The 22,380-nt window shown below is 46.9% G+C and overlaps 1 protein-coding gene and 1 long non-coding RNA gene across 2 annotated transcripts in view; one reads left to right on the forward strand and one right to left on the reverse strand.

Annotated features, from left to right (window-relative positions):
• Window positions 1-14,293: 14,293 nt before the first annotated feature.
• FGFBP3 (fibroblast growth factor binding protein 3) lies at window positions 14,294-15,575 on the reverse strand. Its single transcript, XM_074591959.1, has 2 exons — window positions 15,394-15,575; window positions 14,294-14,978 (listed from the first exon to the last, which is right to left on the reverse strand). Exon 2 carries the CDS (start codon window positions 14,903-14,905, stop codon window positions 14,402-14,404), a length of 504 nt encoding a protein of 167 aa, XP_074448060.1. The 5' UTR covers window positions 14,906-14,978; window positions 15,394-15,575; the 3' UTR covers window positions 14,294-14,401.
• A 1,793-nt stretch (window positions 15,576-17,368) lies between these two features.
• LOC141744982 (uncharacterized) overlaps window positions 17,369-22,380 on the forward strand; it is a 34,623-nt gene continuing 29,611 nt past the window's right edge. The window contains exon 1 of the long non-coding RNA XR_012587636.1: window positions 17,369-17,557. This is a non-coding gene — a long non-coding RNA (uncharacterized LOC141744982). The remainder of the gene's footprint in view (window positions 17,558-22,380) is intronic.

Raw genomic sequence — 22,380 nt, forward strand, 5'->3', positions numbered from 1 at the left:
CAGAGCTTCTTACTCCCCTGATAAAGAGCGGGTAAATAAGCAGGTAAATAAATTAAGCAAGGAAATAGGATTGACGGGTAGGTAGAACTGAAGTTACACAAACAAAGGGAAAAATGGATTTTATTGCAAAAATGAGTATAAGTAAATCGATTAGCGTATGTAATATTTATGACCCAACTGTGGAGGATATCGTATCTAATAGTTTTTAATCATTGACATAGTCAAAGTGGAAGCTAAGAGCAGTTACATTAAGTACTGTTTTAATTAATGATAGAATTAATTATCAAGCAGCCCAAAAGTATCATCTTTAAATAAATCTGTATATGATGAGCAATGCCTGAGAGATAGTGGTTCCCTGTTTGGAAGTATTTTACTGAAGCACTGCGAACCCGCAATAGAATAAATTAGATCTGGGTTGGTATTAAAGGGCTTCATTTTGAATAACAAATATTCATTAGAGCACTTGTTTTCATAAAACAAAGTCTAATTCAGGATTTAGGGAAAGAACTACTTTAGGGAAAGAACCTACTTAGCTGTAGGTTACTAAAGCCTAAAGATTTATAAATAACCAAAACTACATAAATAAAGGGCAGTTTCACAGGTTGCCTAGGCCCAGTAATAACACGAGGCCCCTGAAGCACATAGCACAGAAGGTGTTATTTAATGCAAATATTCTAAATCCAGTAATCAGACAAATAAATAAATCTGACTTCAAAATAAAGGGGCTAATGCTAAAGCTTATTTCAAAAGATTAGGAATGTGAAAATGCACTAGAAGCTGCAAAAACATAGGTTTTAAGAAAGGAAAACGTTCTCCTACTGGGACTAGAGCTCTCTAAACGGAGAGCGGGTGGCACGTTACTGGTAAGGTGGATTTCTAAGGGTGCAGAACAGACCTTGAAGAAAAAGAGGGGGTTAAAAAAAGGAGGGGTGGGGAGATTGACTGAGCGTCTCAGAGGGGTGGCAGATAGGTACACTAACAGAGAAAATCTGGTCAGTGGGATACCGGGAGATCTGAAATAGCCTACACAAAATTAGGATGAAAGGCACTAAGCCTCTTGATAAGGAGACAAAAATAGAAGTGCCGCTCTTAACTGCGGTGAAAAGTCAGTCAGATTGCGGAATTTCTGAAATAAAAAACTTTTAAAGTGAACCTTCTATCCAGCTTCCCGTTTATATGCGCCACGTAAGCATTTTAAATATCTTTAAAAGCCTCTGAGCATTTGTATAATCAGACTCGGGCTGAGAGGGAGCGGCAGAACCATGAGCTGGTGCTGGCACATCTCAAGCGATCCTCACTAGTAGCACAGGGCTGACTGGTACCGGGGGGAATTCCAACGGGAACGACCCCTTATGGGTAGGATTGGACAAAAAAAAAAAAATACGGAAACTTGCTCTTTTAATGTAATTGTGTATTAGACCATATTCCAAGGCACTTGTTCTGAAATATCGCCTGCTATTAAAAGTGCGGTTAATCAATGACACTTTTGGAAACACCTAATAAAAAGAACAGATGTTTGTAAAATACAAGAAAGAAATAATTCAGCTCAGAGGTAATTTCAGACCTGGACCAATTAAAAGGACTGTTTCACACAACGTAAATGGAAAGATTTATTCAGGAACATGCTTAAAACCAGTTTTGAATTGTTTAAAATATGTAAGTACCATGTGTCTGCTGTAAGGAGGTAGTCCAGCAGAAATACTGAAATCATGGCAATAATTTGCAAGAGGTACGAGAACCTTGGACATGTGGCAACTATTAATAGCCAAGGACTCGTACAAGATGGTCCGTAAACAAATAGTTGTGGATTTAGGTATTCCTGCTTTCTGTCTGCTGAGGCTTCTCTCCCCGTTCCAAGAAAATGCCAGCTTTTCAGTAAAGGAGTTTAACAAAATGTAAGAGTTAAATATTTCATATATCAAGTTTTGGTTGTGGTTATTTTTTTGAGAAGAAGAAAGAGTAATGATGCGTTGTTGTACAATTAACGGCTTAAACATTAATTGTGTAATAGGGTGCATTGTTATGTATTACAGATGTTTTATTGCAATATCAATAAATAACATATTTTCCTTTTAAAAAAAAAGAAAAAACTTTTAAAAATAATGCTTAATATATTGTCTCCTTCACTGGACTGGTTTTACAGTACAGATTTTGGGGAGTTTGTGGTTCAGCCTCTTTAACCTACTTGAAATACTCCTAAAATAGTGGGTTTGGACTCACTGACCTGGTTTTAGCATAATGAATTTTCTGGTGTCTGTAAACACTATGAAATCACATGTATTTGCCTTAGAATTCTGTTATTCTCAGAAAAATCAATCAGAACGATGCAGAGTTCTGTGAGAGTCACAATATCCACTGAGAAGCTGAAAGGCATTTTCAGTTCAGACGAAAATGAAGTTTATCCAGCGTGCTTCCAGGTAACTTCACGCAAAAATATCTGCTGTGGCGCCTTAATATACACCTTGTAAAAGCAAGTTAGATTAATCCCCCGTGATACTAAAGAACCTAAATTGCAACGGGTAATTTTAAGCCTTGTATTTGAGAAGGATAAAGGGCATATATATTTCTAGAGGTCTTTGATTTAGAGAACTTTCCTTGCTTTGAAATAGGATGTTTCTATTCTCGATGTTGAATTGTAAGAGTAAGATCACATCATAAAAAGAGCTGTTTGTCATTTTAAGTTGTGTCAAGAAATAAGGAGTATCTGCCTGAGGGGAAAGGAGCTATGTCCAGCTTGTATTTATAGTTTAGGATTCAAGAGATTAAGTTGAGGAGCCCGTGCTGCTAATTTTTAAGAACAAGATAAATTAATCTGCATACTAACAACGTGAAAGGCCTGTGAAATCTTTATAGCTCCGTATGGGGAAGGCAGCCCAGGCGAGACCACCAGTTCTGCCAGTCAGTCATTGGCATTTCCCACTGGTTTCCCCCATTGTAGCGAAACCCGAGACGCTGCTCTCAGGCCACACAAACAATGCTCTTTATTGGGCTTTACTGAGGCATGATCAGCGCCTACGCGGAGGCTGCCGGCCTCAAAGAAGCGCTGCTGGATGACATCTGGCAGCCTGGCTTTGCTGCGGGTAGATTTATGAGCTGTGAAAGATGGTCAAATTAACATCTTCTGCATTCTTGATAGGATTAGGGTTTCTGGGACATGCAGCCATTTGCATATTGCCCTGACTTACCACATCAGTATTGTGTTCGTGGCTTATCTTAGTAGATTTTTGCGGGGGGCTTTCTCCCTTTACATCCTACCGTTTTTCCGCCCCTGTTGGCAGTGACAGGGCTGTGTTGGTTTAACAGGCCAACAACAGAAATCATACTTCTTACTCTGACTTCTTCCACTCACAATCTTAATGCAAATCGAGAGCAGCAGCAGTTGTAATAAGCTCTTTCGCTGGGGGAAGGATGCTCCTCACCAGGGATGAGCTCACACACGCACACCCTGCCTTTCTACAGCCTCAAGCAATTATTGAAGGTTGTGGAAAGCTTAATTTCATCCATCAAAACTTAACTAAAACCCCTGTCAGCATTAAATGTCTGTTCCTTTCCCTTCACCCCTCCCCACACAAGACAGACTGTGTGATTTTTATTTTATTTTTTTTTTTCATTTTTGCAATGCTGGTCAGCCGGTGTTGCTAAAATAGAGCCTGTGCTTGTCACTAGACTGGCGATAGCTTCTGTTTGCTGCGTCTGCACTGAGGGACGATGGCCACGCACCCCTCGGCAGTTCCCGGTGGCGTGCCTGGGTGTTGGCACGGGACAAAGCCTCTCCCTGGGGGACAGGGAATGGTCTGGGCTGGAGAAGGGGAGGGCAGGGTGGCTGAGGAGGCCACTGGGCCCCCCGTGGGAGAGCTGGTGGGGTGAGGGCATGGCCAGCGCTGGGAGATGCTGTACGAGAGCACAGGCCACCGAGGGTGGCCACCGTCCCTTCGGGCCCCTAGGGTGGCTCTTAGCCTCCAGGTGCGGGTAGGAGTGATAGCGGAGGATGTAAAATGCAGCCCCATTATAGCCCCGTTAAATGTAAGGCCGAGGACTGTGCTCAGTTCAGCTTCTGATCAAGACACTGGCAGGGAAGCTACTAGCTCATATCAGCGAGCCCAGGATTTTTGTCATCAACGTGAAAAATATCCCATTCTCTTCAATAATGTAACTGGTTGAACTTCTTCTCTGAGTGATCAACCCCACAGCTGTTTTTTCTGTCCCCTAGCTTTGTTTTCCGGACAGAAATAAGGGGTGTATGTGAGATGCTGTGGCAGGACACTGGAAGGGTGGTTTGGGCTGCGCAGGCAGCTCAGGGCCGGGGGGGGCTTGGAAACACCAGCAGGCGGCCAGCCCATGCACAGAAAATACATCTCACAGCATTTGCAGATAGAAGGCAAGCAGAACTGCAGTTATTTCTCTGTAACTGCATAGATTTCAAGTTTCTGGTGATCTTCAGAGCCAGAAATCCGCGTCCTTTCCGTGCTGCTGCTGGGGCAGCCTGGCACCCTGTAGGTGCTCTGGCGAATGTGCGTGGGGAGTTTGGTGGTTACACCGGGTCATCTTAACGCTGCTGTGTAATTCACTGTACAGGAGGTTAAATGAAACATTGCTGATAGCTAGTTTGAAACCACCTTTTCGTCAGACCAGTTCTAGGGAAACATAAATAAATGGATCTTTGTGGAGCCCTAACTCAGTTGCAAGAAACAGACAGCCCACGCTGTTGAATTACAGCCATTTCAGATGAGATTTCAGCAGCCCTGTCACTGAAGGAGCCAGGCTCACCTGCCTTTGGACACTCACTTCAGGTCCTGTGCTGTCCCTTCCCTGATGCTGGTGTGACCATGTGGGGGAAATGATCCAGCCGAAACCTCCCCTGCCCCGGAATGCTTCAACCCTGAAGCGATGTGACTCCATAAACACTTGCACTGACATAAAAACATGGGCAACAGCAAAACAGGAGAAGGACAAGGCTGCCCCTGCCAGCTGCAAGGCCGGCTCCTGCCGACCACGGCTGCTGGCGTAAGCAACGTTCCCCAGCCTTGGGGAGCCGCTGGGAGATAAGCGGGTTCACCGCACAGGCATGCAGTGGACGGGATTTCCAAATGCATAGGAGAGAGAGGGCATCCAACAAATCACTACTTCAAGTTTGCAAAGAGTACTTGTATGTACTTAGTCCTTGTAGACTATGTAATAGTCTGTGTAGACTATGTAATAACAAACAATAAAGAAGCTATTCTTCTTCAGCAAATGACAACTTTTCCAGCCTTTTCTTCTGAATTTTTTAAACCCGCCTCCACTCTGATTTAATGTTAGGTGGTGCCTTCTCTATAGAACCAATTACTTTTGCTGCAAGTGATGCACGATGGAAATATTTTCATCAACCTAATTCAGGAGTTAGGTCCGAATTTCCAACAAGAAGTCTACTCTGCTCCAGCATCTTAGTTTAAATAACTTAAAAGGATTTAGCACCTCTGAGAGTCCCCACCACAGCCTCAAGTTGTGGGCAGAGGAACTACAGAGGCAGAAACCTACACAACCATCTGAGTCTAATTTCCTTGGGCAGCAAAGAGCATGAAGAAGGCAACGAAACATCTGCACGACCACAGCAGGTGAGGACCCACAGAAACGGCAGAGGAAGCTGTGGCAGATTATATTCTGGTGGCATGGTGTGCACACTCCTAATTTTGTGATATTATTTGGTTCCTAAGCCACGTTTGCCACATGGGCACGTTAAAAGGAAGGCGGCAGCCAGCACCAGGCAATTCGGGCTCTCCCACCATCCTGGCACTGGCAGGAAGGGTCAGCTGGGGCCTCTTGGTGGCCCAGTGATGTGTTGTCCCCGCTGGTGCCCCCTGCACACGGCTGGCCCGGCCCTAGGGCTGCCTTGTCTCCCAGAAAGGAAAATAGGAGCTTTTCTTTCCCTCAGAGCTATAATAACTTCTTAAACCAAACTATTTTTTTCTTTCCTGGTACTGTTTTCCTACAGGACTACGGCACCGTAAAATTCCTGGCTCAGAGATGTCCATTGAAACGAACGATCACATTACCGCTGCTATTTACCGTGGACTAATAAAGCTTTAAAAAGCCCCCAGAAGCTATTAAGATGCCGTTGATGTGTACGTGTGTGGCGGTGCCGGAGGCCGTTCATTGGCCCCGCGCGGGGTGGGATGACATCGGGCCCCGCTTGCCATAGGGCCTCCGGCTTGCCCCGACGTCTGCTGAGGGCGGCGAGAGAATAGAGCCCAGGGGAGAAAAACCTTCACACTACACCCTCTGGGCTCCAATGAGAACACGGGCAGCTTCAGCTGGGGATAAAAGAACTTCAAAAAAAAAAAAAACCCACAACCCAACAAAAACAAAAAGAGAGAGGCTACAGTCTTGGAGCTGCTATTAACGGGAGATGAATCGCAAGAGGCCATTTCATGGTGAGGGACTTTAGAGAGCAGCATCCCCACGAGCCGTTCGCTCTCAGCGAGCGCCGCGCCGAAGCCCTTTGCTGTCAGGACAGAAGCATGCATATAAATTTTGTACCATTTGTCTTCGAGCAGAGACAAAAGATCAGTTCTAAACCCTCAACATCTTGTCTCGACTACCACAAAATAATACTCTCTTGTGTGGCTGTCTTGTTACTCTTTTCCCATCAAAAGGATACTAGTGACAAATTTATTCATAATTTTGAAAGGTTTTTCTCTCAAAATTAAAAAAGAAGAAGAAAACACATGAGGTTTTGCTCTTAAAATTAAAAAAAAAAAGAAAAAGAAGGAAACACATTAAGGTTGAGGCTATATTTATTCCTGTTAGTGCAAATCGTGCTGCTGCTAAGTATGGTGACTTTGGGAAGCACACCACAATTTTTTTAATTGAAAAGCAGCTCAGCTTTAAAAAGTCAGCCACTAGGTTTTCTTCTCCTGCTTCTCACTAAACTACCTCTGAGGATGATACATCTCATGTATTTTCTAGTTACAAGTGCGGTCTGAAAAATAAGTCGCAGTCGGATTTTTTTGCTGTCTTTCAACTGCGAATTCAAACCCTGTAGACATTTTGGGGCCCAAGACCTTCATTTGTTCATGCAAGAAAATCTGTTGCATCCAGTAGTCAGACTAAATAGGGGCTCTAGATATAATTTTCATTAAATTAACAATGTGTGCTGAAATAGATGTTACATACAACTTTGCATTTTGGGATTTGGATCTGTTTTATTGGACCAGGTTTTGTTCTATGTATTTCCTTTGTTAAATAGGTATTTTAACTTCAGTACTTTATGAACTTGTAAGAAGAAATTATTTAATTCTATGTTCACCATGACCCTTTCATCAAACTTTTTCTCGTTTTATGACTCATTTTATGAGCTTAAATAGAAAACAATGTCACGTTAGAGTCTGAAATTAGTTGCAACTCTAATCCTAAGAAGCCTTCTTTTGCAAGGAGCGATTATTCCTAGATTTCCTCCGAGAGAGGCACATAAAACTTCTCCAGCTGATCCAACAGCGGGTGTAAAGCGGGTGGCAGCGTGGTGTCGGCGCTGTGCGTCCCGGGCGGTACCCAGGCCGGCAGCAGAGCCCCCTGCCCGCGGCACACGGGGCATTACTAACTGCGTGTACCCATCCAGGCTGCACAGGCCAGCAGCAAGGGCGAAGCTCTGAAATATATATAACTATAAATATATAATTAATATAGAAATATAGATAATTTTTATATATAAATACATAAAATCTATATATACAAACACATTTTTTAATCATTTTTTTTTGCTGTCAGTGAAGCATCCCTGTGTTTCCCTGGTGCGCTGACACCCCAGGGGCTGACCGTGGGGGTCTGGCCCCACCGGCCGGGGCTGCGTGGGAGCCCGGGGGAGGCCGGGGCCGCTCGGGGCACCAGGGGAGGGGGTCTCTCCCATGGGAAGGCTGGAGCCCCCCAGCCCTGCGGTCAGGCCATGCCCCTATTCTGGCAGCAGGAACCAGGGGCCCTCTCCCCCCTCGGAGGAACATGCATCGTTAACCTTCCCACTGCTTGAAATCAGTTGGGGACAGTATTTGCCTTCTGAGAGGCCAGCGCAGACCGTACATACTGCACAGAGCCCAGCACAGACCAGACAAGGTTATGCCCTAAAACGCTGAATTATTTCTAAAGCTACAGATGTTTCATACGTGCTTGTACTTAACAGTTCCCTTCCACGTAAGGAAGGAGTGTGAGGGCTGGGAGAGTTAATCGAAACTCTGTAATACCGTATGGTTACAAGCATCTTTCATGTAACTGCGTTTATGAACTCAGCTTCAGATTCTTAAAAATCCAAATTATTACAAAGGATGGGGTTTGGCAAAATGACAAAGCCCGCTGTTTTCTCGCCCCTTGAATTGCTTGGCTTTACAGCGAGCCTCAGACAGGGCTCGCAGCACAAGGGAGAATAGAATATGTCAGAGACATTTAAAGAGAAATTCCCAAAGATTTCAGGTTCTGCTATCCAACCAGCTCCCAACTGAATGGTTGCTTTTTTTTTTTTTTTTTTTTTTGTGCCTCCACCTTTTCCTTATTTGTTAATAACCTGATGGCTTTTCAGTTGCAGCACAAGTCCCCAAAACCAGAGCATCCCTTTGCAGGCTCCCCCAGAACAGGCTGGTCCTAAACTCAGGTAACAAACGTCGATGTCAACCGATCAGATGTGGAAACATTAAATACGCAAACACAGGCATGTATGAGCCAGTAGAGCTGGTGGCTGAAGGGAGACTGCCCAACCAGATTTCACCTCTTGAAACTCTGAAGTGTTCAGAGGAATGGTAAAGGCACGAATGAGACGGGAATTCAGCTCTCCTCTTCCTACAGCCCTGCGGGAAAGCAGGTTAAATCCCAGTTTGTGTCAAACACCTGACAATTAAGCTGGGTTTGTGACGGAACTCTCTTTAGCTTTCGTTATCTCATAGGAAATTGAGCTTTCTCGTTCGGCCCGTGTGCCGTTCAGCCTCAAAGAGGGTGGGGCCCAGGTTAAGTGTAAATCCCAGTAGACCAAAACACTGGTCACATCCCCTTTTCCAAAAAACAATTTCTCCCAGATATCTGTAATAGCTGAAGGACTTCTCCAGCCCAGCTGAGGCCTCAGTTTAACCAGCTTTTGGAATAAACAAGATTTACGCAGGTGTCCTCGCTAGTTGTACGGGGCCTCGGGCGCTGGTGCCAGGAGGCAGTACTGAGGGCTCCCACAGAGAGATGGGGGTACATGAGGGTGCCGAAGCTGGGACCTGAGCACCCACCAGCACCCACCCTTTGCCAGGCCACCGGGGTGCTGGGGTCAGTCTGTGAGCCGGCCGGGACCAAATACGCTCCAATGGATAGTAATAAGTACATTTTTTGCACTGCAGCGCATGTAAATAATGGCATCTCACTCAGGGATCTCTCTCCCTATTCCACCCTCACACTTTTTTCCTAATATCAGGCATTTTCCACATGGAATTGCCTAGTGCAGAAGCCAAGAAAGAGTAATTCCTGTTGCGCGCTGGGGCAAAAGACTGAACCCCTTGAAGTCTGGGGTCTGCCACCCCCAGAGCCACCCCGGGAGCTGCCACCTGGGGCTGGCAACCCAGCCGTGGCCGCCTCTGCTGCTGCCAGTCCCAGCACCACGCCTCCCGGCATCCTCCCCCGGCACTCCCCTGCTTCGTTTTAGGTTTCATGGCCGCTGACGTTTCTGGGTGAAACTCTCTGCAGCTTAGCCATTTCAAGGTTTGGTTTTTTGGTGGTTTTTTTTTGTTTTTTTAAATCGCCCTCCATAGCCTGCTTCCCACAGCACCGAGCCGCTCCTGCTGGCCGTGACCCAGCGCCACTCGTGGGAGCACTGTCCTTTACTGCACTGAGACAGCACAGCTTTGGGATGATGCTGTATAGGAAGGGATTGCGGCAGACAGCAACACGACTTACTGCTGGCTTTGACCTCACAAATTGGAGTAATTGTCCCTTCGAAACCAGAAAGCAGTGAAAGAGGGATTACTAGTTTGCTATTTAATAAGATCAAGGGTTTTCTATGTATAAAAAGAGTAATTAAAGCCAGCTGCACTAGAAACATACCCAGATTCAGCTTCACTGATTTCGCCCCAAAGGAAAGTCAAGAAACGGTATTGCCAGCTCTTGAGGTTCTGTTGGAACCTCCAGACACGGAGATATCTGTTTGTATGGTCTCATGAATATATGGTGACCTGTGAATCCAAACTGTCTCCCATCTCTACTGAGCAGCCAAAGGAAAGAAAACAATGCTCTGTGTGCAATATGGCACAAAGCTGATTTGATTTTTTTTTACCACTGAAAAATTCCAGAGAGTTCAAGCTCCCAGAATTCAAAATCCAGAAGCTAAAAAGTCAATTGATTCTTTTTCATTATTTTTTTTTTAAGGTAGCTCATGCTTTTCCTTGAAGGATAGGCCTGGTATCCTGATACTCTTAGCTGGCAGCACCCTTGTGATGACAACCCAACCTCCAGCTGCATGTGGGGAAGGTGCCCTCTCGTTAATTATGCCCAGGACCACCTGCCCATGGGATGGGAGAGCTTATCAGGCCTGCGGGACAGGCAGCTAGGGCTTGCTTCTGACAGGTTGGGTACGCTGGCTCTTCTTGATGAGGACATTGGGTGGCCATGAGGAGCAAAGGATGAGATGACAGGAGCCAGACAAGCCAGGAATCAGAGATGCGGTGAAGGGCCACCACAGCTGCCGTGGGAGAGCAGAGGTAAGGCTGGCTGCAGAGGGGGGTTTGTGGGCAGGTTTGGGTGGCTGAGCTAAATCTAGGGGGAGTGACAAGTACATGCTGTGGTGGAGCTGTCATAGGGCTGGCAAGGAACAAATTCTGTTGGAAGTGAAGATTTTGGCAACAAAGCCTTCCTGTGTTTGGTTGGCTGAGCTGATGGTGTCAGCTGCCACATAACCATGGGAGAGGATGAAAATGTTGAGTTAGGAAGCAAACAGCCATGGTCTTCCCCCTTAAAAACAAATCTGAGGCTCTGACTGGGGTTTTCCAGCCTTTGGGAGCTGCAATACCCAAAGTACAAAAACTGAATATTTGTTGCTGTTCAGCTCTAGGCATTGGTGCTATTAACCACAGAAAATGCAATGAATACAGTCTCTTAGGTTGTTGTGTTTCATTACTTGGTGGTGCTATAAGAAAGACTTTGAGCTCTTTTGGAGAGTCAGGGGAATAACGTGGTGAAACATGGAGCAAGGGATCCTCTTTCTTCTCCTCTTGGGTAAAACAATGAATTTGTTCAGAGCTCCTAGTTGGGTTTTTAAACGTGGGGTGGTGTGGGTAATCAGATCAGTTGCCATGGTGTTCCAACTTCGCGTGTGATGGCGTGAAATGCAAGCTGTAACGACACTGCACAAAGCTGCTATGCCAGTGCCATGGAAGTAAAACAAAGCTGCGTATTATTGCAAGATACTGTGCAATGCCATGGCCAGCAGCCTGCCATGCAGCTGTCGGTATGACATACACACAAGGGAAGAGTGAGCAGTCATTAAAAAAATTAATTGTGTAAGTCACATACATTAACGATCAAGCTCTTGCATAGCACTCCTGAGGATTATCCAAAGGAATAATGGAAGGTAAAGGAAAATGCCTTGGCGCTAAGCTGTATGCAAGAGTGCAGGTCCTCTTGAGAGCCACTGGGCGCATCCTTGTGGCCTCTTGGTGGCCTCCTCACAGCCAGCCTTAAAACTGTATAGAAAGAGTCTGCAGGTGCTCCCAGTCATGGGCAGGCACCTGGAGCCATGTAGGACCACAGGCAGCCCCATGTGCCTGGGGCAGCCCGGGGGGCTGGTTTGCGAAGCAGGACATGCTGGTGGCTGCCCCCCTACCGCACCCAGGTGTGTCTGTGGCACTTGATACAATGAACCAGGGACCACAAGCTAGGGGTTCACGTCAAATGCTCCTTCTCTATTAAACATGGGGATTCATGGCGCAAAAGAAGGGCTAAAGCACAGATTGCGAAGGTACACATGTACTTACAGAGCTATGCAAGCGGCAGTCCTGTTTTGGTGCTTTTGTTGGCTTTTCCCCTTTTCATGTGGCTTTTCTCAAGCACATTAACTTGTAGGTTGGGTGCATTTAGGGGCTGTCTGAAGGGGCCACGTTCAGGACTAGCAATAAGCAGCTCCCGTTGCATAACTCTTACGAACACTCTGTAGTTCGGCTTTTAAAAAACTAATTTCAAAACTAACGCTGAGTTTGTCCCTGGGCAGTACTTCATCAGTCTCAAACAACTCTAATTGAACAATTATGTTATGAACTTACATTAAAGAAAGGGAATGCTACTTGTTATCTTGCCAGATCTTGAGCGTCCGAGTTGCAAGGACCATAAATCAGAAACCACTTCTCACTTGTCTGGATTAAGTTCAATTTAAAATAGTTAAAATTCTGGATTAGCGCAGTCTGTAGGCTGCTGTGATTACCTGTGAGGCTGAATACCGCTTTGTCCTAATAAGCTGGCCACAGCTTAGCTGTGAATGCAAGCTTTTGCAACATGTTGTCGAAAAGGTGAAATTCTTTAATCCAGCAAGGTAAGTAACGCTGCCATAAGCATACAGAATACATGGCCAGACACTCATCCATCCATAATGCTAGAGCTTTGACAGAAGTGTGTTTTCCTGGGGCCGAGAGCTGGTCAGGCAGCGAGCACTGGCCCTGTAACACTAGTGCTGGCTTCCTCCTCTAACCCAGCTGCTCCCCCAAAATGATTCTTCAGGTTAAAAAGAAAATATATCTGATATCTCCTGATGCGAGTGCTCCTTTGATCCCTCTTGTTTGAGGCGGACTGTGTTTTATTTGTGACACTGCCCTGTCTGTTTTATCCCTGGCTTCTGTGGTTGTTTTACTACACCTGTTGGGGGGATCTGATGTTTAATCACTGGTTCTGTCTCGTCTCCTCTGTGCTGGGTCTGCTGATGCACCAAAGTGTTCTGGTTCAGGAATAATGTATGAGAAGTAGCCCTCTGAGACCTTATAGCAGCTTTCCAGTACCTAAAGGGGGCCAACAGGAAAGATGGGGAGGGACTCTGTATCAGGGAGTGTAATGATAGGGCAAGAGATAATGGTTTTAAACGGAAAGAGGGGAGATTTAGATTAGATATTAGGAAGAAATTCTTTACTGTGAGGGTGGTGAGACACTGGAACAGGCTGCCCAGGGAAGCTGTGGATGCCCCATCCCTGGAAGTGTTCAAGGCCAGGCTGGATGGGGCTTTGAGCAGCCTGGTCTAGTGGGAGGTGTCCCTGCCCAGGGCAGGGGAGCTGGAACAAGGTGATCTTTAAGGTCCCTTCCAACCCAAACCACTCTATGATTCTATGATTGCAGGGATTATTTTGAGATATCTCTGCGGAACAGTTAAATTAATGTAAGCCTTAACCAAACACCTCCCTGCAGACAAGTATTGTACTGGTTTCTCCACAAGTGACTGCCCAGGAGCTTCCTTTTTTATGAAAGAAGGGGGTACGTCCTTCCTGCATCTCCTGGAGTGCAGCCCTGCTTTCTACACAGCTCTACTGGGCAGCGGGGTCGGGGAGTTGCTGATGTGCAGTCAGGTGTGGGCTGTAGAAATCACAATCCCTTTTTTTTTTTTTTGAATCCGAGTGGGATGTGTCTAAAGGAGAGAAAGCAGGACTGAGGGGAAACCTGAGCTTTTTGTATCAAAATGTACCACAGTAAGTGGATAAAAGTATTTAGCATCTCGAACCCCTCTTCCCCCTTGGTAAAACAACTTTTTACAACTTCAACACTATGTCCCTCTAAGTGTGACTGTTGCTTTGGCCCTAGCTCATTAGGCAGGTGAAACACCACTCATCTCCCAAATCCACTGTGTGTGCCTAGCTCCTTCTGAGTTTCTCAGTCTTTTTGCAGCTGGTTTCTCACCTAGCTCTGTTCATGTTAATATTTTAAGTTGGTCGGTGATCATATGGTCGGTGGAAACAGAACTGGGCTGGTTTGTTTAGCTTGTGAAAGCTTTGTAAGCAAGAAAGATTTTTCTAGGACCTACTGTTTGGTGAAGCATCAGGTGTTCCTTATTTTGGTATAAATGTCTGTTTTTTCTAGTTGGGCAATTTCAGTGTGACTTTAACCTTTAGGCTTATAGAAATAGATTAGGGGGAGAGAATAGCTGTCTCTGGGCGTTTACATCCTTTGAAAAACTTTAATGTGCTCAAATACACGAACTGTCCCCAGATGCTCTCGTCACCTCGGTTCCCTGAGCGATGCCACACACGCTGTTCAGCAGCGTGAGGGGATCGCAGCACTTTGACGAGAAAAGAGTTACGCGAGTTTCTTGTAACAAAATAGTTATCGCTTTATTGGGGAGGAGAAGAGGAAAGCTGACAAAGCAGCGGGACGCCGGCGGCTGCGGGCTGCCACGGCCGAGGGGAGGGGGGGTGGGTGTCCCGGCGGGTCGGGGGGCGGCTCATCCCTCCCAGAACCCGACGAAGAAGCTGCAGAGCGAGTGCCACCGCTGGGCGCAGTAGGGCCGGGCGCTGGGCCGGGCGCTGGGGGCGGCGGTCGGGGAGGGCCCGGGGGCGGGCAGCAGGCGGAGCTGCGCCTCGGGCGGCGCCCGGCCCGCCGCGCAGAGGCGAGCGGTGAGCGGGCCGCCCCGGGCGCAGGGGTGCCGCCGCCGCCGCAGCCGGCCTAGGATCTGCCGCCAGAACTGCCGGCTGCGGCCGCCGTAGGCCGGGCAGCGCCGCGGCTCCCCGCGGTAGGCGCAGCTCCGCGCCGCCCCGCCGCCCGCCGGCGGCCGGCAGCTCACCCGCAGCTCGCTGGCCCCCGCCGCCCAGCGCACCTCCCAGCTGCACCGGTGCCGCTCCGGCGTGGAGAACCGCCCCGCCGCCGCCTCCTCCTCCGCCTCCCGGCCCGCCCTGCCGGCCGCCGCCCCCAGGGCGGCCAGGGCCAGCAGGGCCAGGGGCAGCCGCATCTCCTCGGCGCCGCCCGAGCCTCCTCCGGTGCTTCAGCGACGGAGCGTCCCGGCGCGCCGCATCCTCCGCGCCCTGCGGAGACACGGACACCGACGGGCGGGTGTCCCCGCGGCTCCCACCCGCTGCCCGTCCCCGCGGCTCCCACCCGCCCCGGTCGCGCCGGGCTGAGCCGGCGGGGTCTGTGTCGGCAGGGGGACGCAGGGCGGGCTTATCCCTCCAGGGTCGTAACCCCCGCGGCTTTTAGTTTGTTTTCTTCCCCCTCCGATGGCGGCGGGGCCCCGGGACCACCCCAGCGGGAAACCGTAACCCCGGGGCAACGTGAGCCGGGACCCGCACCCGCCGGCTGCGGCATCCAAGCAGCGAGCGGCAGCCGGAGCCTGCTCCCGGCAAACAGCTCCCCTAAAGCCCCCTCGCTTCCTCCCGAGCCCGCTTTCCCCCCAATGCCCCCCCCCCCCAGTATTTTCCGCTCTGTTGCGGGGCCACTCACGGCGCGCTGTGGGGTGGGTGGAGGTGCCCGGGCACCGGGTGCGCGGCGGTCTGTGCTCCCCGGCGGCGTGGACGGGGGTTATCAATGGCCGGGGGCTGCCCCCGCCGACGCCCCTCCCCGGCCCGCCGCCCGCGGGGGGACAGCGCGGGGACACGCGGGGAGCTCTGTGCCCCGACCGCACCGGCTCGCGAGGAGTTCCCCGACACACGCGCACACGCCCTTTTTGTTCGAGGAAACCGCACGCCGGTACCGCAAAACCATCCCGGGGCTGCGGCGCCCCTGGGAGGTGGCCGCGGGAGCGGGGTCCCGGTGCCGAGCCGGGCAGCAGCGGCTGTGCGGAGCCCCTCCTCGGGAGGGTTCGGGCGGACGGGAATTGATTTATTTGTTTTCCTTTGAAGTTGATGGGAGTTGAATCACAAAAAGGGAATCCCATTTCGGAAGTAAAATACCAGTGTGGGTTGTTCTGGGATGGTTTTTTTTGCGGAGACAGGCTTCTATATAGGGAGGATGTGTTTTTACAAAAAAAAAAAAAAAAATGCCCGAAGTTTCAAGAGAACGCGGATGTGATCTTTGTGTTACTGCACGTTTAGGGATGGGAGATCAGACACCAGTTTTGGAAACCTCTGGTGGGAATTAGGCTCTGAAAATCCACACGCGCTTCAGTTTCATGGGTGATGATGTATTTTGCATGTTTGTTCCAAACTACTTGGTATTCTCGCCCTCTTATGGAGATAGAAAACAAGCCCGCGAGTCCCCAGCAGGTCCCCGCTGTCCCCGCAGCAGCAGATGGGCAGCAGAGCGAGTCCCTGCTCAGCCCAGCACCACACGGCAGGGACGCTCCTCCCCCGAGGGGCTTGCAGGGGAGCTCCAGGCTGAGCTGTCACAAACTTCTGGACAGAATATTACTGAGCTCGCTCTCTCTATATATGTACACTCACATCCGCCATGAATATTTATACCCTATATTTCCATTGCTGTGAAGATACTACCCAGACCGTGGTATCGCGGGTGCAAGGCTGTAGTGGTGCCGCAGCTGCCCCAAGGCAGGCAGCGCTGAGCCAGCGGCAGATAGCCCCTGTGCGGGGGACACCTGGTGACAGCCACTGCCCGGGATGGGGCACAGCAGCAGAGGTGTTGGGAGATCAAAGCTAAAATCGAGCCCTCTTTGCATGAGATGAATGCTGCTGTATCGAAGACTGAGTTGGGGCAGTGAAAACTGCGCTAGGATTTCTTCTTGTGTCATCACTCCTTTACAGTGACTTCTTTAAAGATCCCCCGTCCTTTTAGTAGGATATTCATGGGAGAGGTGTGTGTAACTACAGTAGGATATTCATGGGAGAGGTGTGTGTAACTACAGCCACAAAGGAAGACGTGTGCCTAGGACTTTGGAGTCATCTGCACCCAGACATTTAGACATTGGCTTTCACATGCATTTCTGTTCTAAATCTTCATGTGGGTAAGGATGTGATTTGATCAACACCTGAGGCCAGTCTAAGTGTGGCTCCCTCCCTGTCTTCCCCAGGCCACCCATTGCTGCCCATGTCTTTGCGAGGCACCAGCTCTTGACTAGTTGCAGCCTGAGCTGGATCCAAGAACACTTTAGTTTGCCTCCAAGGCTGGCTCACTGGGCAGCTGCCCTCATGGGTCAGAGCAAGGATGTGATTTGGAGCAGTGGCTCTCCAAAACATCCCAAAAGAGCAGCTTAGTTGCTCCTGGGTACCTGGGGGTACCATACCCCTCTACTCTTTCCTCATAGAGCTGTTCTATTTTGAACAAATAATATTCAGTGGGACTTGGGGGGGGGGGCGGGTAGACGCTGATACTGACTCGCTTATCTTTCTGTGCAATAAGTCCTAAAAAGGAAAGGCTTCTGCAGAGGCTGAGTGAACAACTGCTGGAGAAGGTGTGGGATGTTGGAGTCCTTCCTCCAACTCAGGGGGAAGGGAGGATCTTCAGATAGAGCTTACATTTCCTTGCCGCATTTCATACTTAGAGTATGGGGACACTGCTCTCCCTATTTGGTTGTTTGGGGAAGGGAAACCAGCAGGGGGAGAGGGTCCTGAGGAGGAGATAAAATGGCTTAAGCAATAAACCATAGGAGAGGGTTTACAACCAAGAATCTCAAGTGGAAGCCAGTATCTCCTTCTGTCCTGGAGTTACATATGTAAGTATCTCTGAAGGACAGGGCTTAGGTGACTGTTGGCTGTGCATGGTTCCGTGCTCGGCATGCTGGAGTGCGTAAATCGCTTTCATGGGTGCTGAGGACTTCCCATGGGCTGTAGGAGGAATCTTGGCATCTAACTTAAGGCTGTGGGTACCGTGAGGCATTATAAAGAACTGCATTGTGACTTCTAAGACCCTCTGTGGCTCCAGTGAGCATAAGGCACATCATGTGCCTTAGCTAATTAGTCCATCAAACCTTGGAGTTGCTTTCAGATTAAGTTCTGACCACCTGTAATTGCTATATATTATTACACTGAGATCCCTGTCCATTTTCTACAGTCTTGCTATCGTTCATGCAATGTGTAATGGAGTTGTCTAATATGTGTGGGATTGCTTTTACAGCAAGCTATCTTAAGCATATCAGGTTTGGAAGGAAATATTACTGTGTTTTAATGAATGTTTTGCTGTAAAATTTTGATTTGGTCAGGTTTACTTTAAATCTCATACAAGTTATTATGTTGGGGAGTTGAGGAAAGAGAATGAAACAGAAAGGAAACTTGCCTAGCCTCCCCATATAGTAATTTTATCCTCCCTAATGTTCTTCCCCATGTTTTCCTCATACCTATATTTGTGTACACATTTTCCTCCGTGGTTGTGACTCATCTTTTGCAGTAAAGCAGATCTTAGTCTTTGATACTCATTACTTCTATATTTACTATATTTACTTACATAAATATTAATTTGCCTGCACATGCTACGATTTTATCTCTTGGTTTTGATGGGGATATGTGTGTGGGGTGTCGTGGTTTAATCCCAGCCAGCAACCTGGACTGTGCAGCTGTTCACTCACTGCCCTCCCACCATCATCCCCCCCGCCACTGTAGGGAGGCAAGAGGGAGAAAAAGTGGAAAAAAAACCAAAACAAAACAAAAACCAAACAAAAAAACCCTGACTTATGGATTGAGATAAAGACAGTTTAATAGAACAGTAATGGAAGAGAAAATAATAATAATAATGGTAAAAGAATATACAAAATTGTAATGCAATACAATTGCTCACCACCTCGTGATCAATTGCCCACCCCGTCCTGAGCAGCGTTCACGGATTCCTGCCTCCCGATCAACCCCCGTTTATATACTGAGCACATCTATGGTACAGAATATTCTTTTGGCCAGCTTGTCCTGTCTATGCTCCCTCTCAGCTTCTATGGGAAGCTGAAAAAGTCCCTGCCTTAATATGAGCATTACTTAACACATATTGGTTTAGTTGTTGCTATCCATGAGTAGGTGCTCGTCGACAGCATCCCCTCTGCACTGCACAACTTCCCCGTTCCACTGCAGCTGTAATCTCAATTATTCTCATACTAAATCCAAAACGCAGCAGCTACTAGGAAGAAAATTATCTCTATCCCAGATGAAAACAGGACAGTAGGGAAAGATCATTCTTACCAAAATCACTGTATCCTTTTGTTCTGTTTGCAGTTAAAATAATCCAGTTGGTCTGTGTTGCTGCTGTAGCTGGGTTTTGACTTCTTTCCCCCTCGCCTTAGAATATAACCTTTATAGTTCTAGAATTCAGCTAGTTATGGGGTTATCTTTGAAAACTTAATCAAAATGTTCACCGTCGCAGAGATCTATGCAGAGAGCCTGAAACAAATCTCAGAGGAGTTAATGGGCACGTCCACGTAAGCAAATGAAATAGAGTGTGCTTACTGTGTGACTCCTGCAAGGGGACTAAACTGGAGGGAATTACAGCTGTGTTGGGCTAGATTGCAGTTTGGACTCTAATCCAAATTCTAACCCAAATTCAGAGTGAACATGAACACTCACAGGAACAGTCTAAACCGTGAGATTCAGCTCAATGTAGAGAAGTGCAAGTTACTGGTCTGAAACACCTCCACAAATCCAGGCTGAGGGATGCTGAGTAAATGACACGTTGTCAGAAATGCATATAAGGCTACAGTGAATCACAGACTGGATGTGAGACAGCATTTTTCATGCAACTGCAAAAAAGGCAGACACATAAACAAGGATAAGACACAAGAAGTAATGCATGGGCTGATGCCAGGCTTTGACTGGGGCATCGTATCCAGTTTTAAGCATTGCTCTTCAAGAGAGATCAAGATCCGCTGGACTGAGTCTGCAGAACAGCAATGAGGAGGTCACAGACCTAGAGAACTTGATTTATGATGAAACAGTTGAAGCGGTGGGCTTGTTAACCTAAAGAAGAAAAAAACTAAGAAGGCAAATATGGCAACAGTAAAAAAATCGATCATTGCTTAAAGCTGTCTCCTTCTCATGCATCTTTCTGTTTCAGAAGTTCAGACGATAACTTTAATCACACTTTTCATTGGCCAATGAATAAATTATGCTGTTAAATTTTAACTCTGAACTGAAAGCCCTATATTCTGTTTATAGGCCACTTCACCCACATTGAAGATGCTGTGCACAGAACTGGTCAGGGCTTTGACTTCAGGGTTTTGAGCTTTGAAAATTCATTTGAGCTAAGCATTTGGGTTGTTATGAAAGCTCCAATCACTATGAAGAATCAAACTTATTCCTCTTACTTTAGACCCTAGGATTGCAGCAACCTTTGCTAATGATTGGAAGAATACTTTTGCTTTCCAAGTGGAAAGTATCCACAGTCTCCAGCCCTGTCAGTATCGGCTCCTTTTCAGAGAAGTAGGTAAAGAAAATCAATGCTTCATAAACCTTAATTGTTCTAAATACGCAACATGAGCATAGCTGTGTTTAACCTACTTGTTTGAGCTATTGTTTATTTGATTTCTTGTTACTGACTCAAGAGAATTAAAGCATATTTAATGTGGCAATAAGCATCATCTACAAGGAGATAGACAGGAGATAGTAGAACGACTTCTCAGTTGCTCAGGGCAATATGGTCATGAAGAAGAGTAAAATATTCCCTTACACTGGGAAGGTGCCCAACTGTCCAATTCATCTGTGTTGGGCACCTCAGAAGTTCAGTCCCTAAAGGGTATCATGTATTTACTGGTGGAGGTGTCTAATGCGTCACGTCCATTTATGCTGGAGGATCTTCTGAATGCAATGACATGGCCCCTCACTCTGAGCTAGAGCACTGCAAGGCAAAGTCGTGAAGTATTTTCCTCCTTCCATCATAAGACGACAAATAAGCATCACAACTGAAAAGAGTTCTGTAAAATTATTTACCGGTTAATATATTATTAGCACCTTTAACCTGCAGATAGCTGAAATTCTGGGGTTTGTGTTGTGTTCATAAAAGTATGGAAGGAACAAAGTGAAACAAGAATTTCCTTGCTCACATTTTCCTTTTAAGTGTCTTCTAGATCCTATTTAAGCGCTTCTCCAGGGTCAGGGTTTTTTGGCGTGTTTGTGTGCTTCTTCTTCCCTTCCCTGCCAATAAAGTTCCAATGAAGTTCGACCCAACCTTTCATTCAAAAGATAGCTTTTTGCAAAGTGATAGAAAAGTTAAATAAAATGCGTAGTATTAACCAGAGATTAGAAGACTTGCAAGTCAATTTCTTAGGCTGCAGAGTCTGTTTAAAGTCAGCCATATGCCCATCTTTCAGTCAACAGATCATGCTGCTGCTGAATGCTCTGTTGGAAGCCAGGCCATCGCAGGGCGCTTCAGAATCATCTCAGAATACGGTTTTTCCTCAGTTCATCTGCTTTAACAAAAGCTGTTCCACATATGTTTCCACCATCTTTTCTGTCTTGCGTTCCCTGAAGGTTTTTTTTTCACGAGGTGGTCTGAGTCATTTGCCTTGTGTTCTCCAGTGCTGTGCTTTTCACACTGGAGTTCAGGAAGTCTCCGTGATTTGAGTTTTTGGTGGGGGTCCCATTGCTCCATAGGAATCGCTTTGTTCCTCACACCATGTGTATATTCCTTTCGTACTTTGACTTGTATATTCTCAACTTCTGTATTTCTGATTAGAGATGCATAACTACATGCTCATTTTCCTAAGCATGTAATTATTCTTATTTAAAATGCCAACTATTAAGCGTTTTCTTCTGTAAACCGCCTTCCTCTGTGAGAATGCATCTTTTCTAGTCATGTAAATGTTACCGTGCTTATTCTTTACCTTCATAAGCAAACTTATGAAGCTTTTTCATTTCTGTTTCTCAAATGTTTGTCAAAGAGTCATTGTTGTCTCCTTCAGAGAACCCACATGACCACTATTTCCTACCTTCATTCTTCACTGTATAATTAATGGACTGACCCCGTCATTGACAATGCCCCTTGTTGAGCTTGGTGTGGGAGCTGCTAAGACACCCCTATCGCTCCAGGCTTTTCGATCAGCTGATCAAAACTTTAAGTCTTGTGAAAGGCTGAACTTCAGCTTTGCCTTTCCAGTTATTTAAGCTGGCTCAAAATAAATCAGCCTCTGCTCTCTAATAGTGAAGGAAATCACGGAAAGAATTGATTTCAAGTACTACTAAACAGAGGATTTCATTAGAATACCCAAAAAAAGGCCATTTCCTTTCATAGAACTTACAGCTGGTCATCCTGCAGCTGATTTAAGGATGCAGAAAATATATTCCTCCATTGCAACATACATACAGGCCTACACCGTGTAATTCAAAAACCATGCAAGTGTTGTAGAATGAAAATTGATTACCTTTTAAATTGACCTTGGCCACTTGTTTTAGACATAGACAGAAGGAGGGGGGAAAAACCTAACATTTAATCTGAACATTTATAGAAAATGCGAAGTTTTAAAATCAACTCAAGAAATACATCTTGAGACTATTTCTTTGCAGTCTTTCACAACGTGGTGGAGGTGACCAACACGCTATGAAAGTCTTATTTCATCACTTAAGTGAG

The sequence above is a fragment of the Larus michahellis genome, chromosome 6 (assembly GCF_964199755.1).
Source record: "Larus michahellis chromosome 6, bLarMic1.1, whole genome shotgun sequence".
In the NCBI taxonomy this organism is placed as follows: domain Eukaryota; kingdom Metazoa; phylum Chordata; class Aves; order Charadriiformes; family Laridae; genus Larus; species Larus michahellis.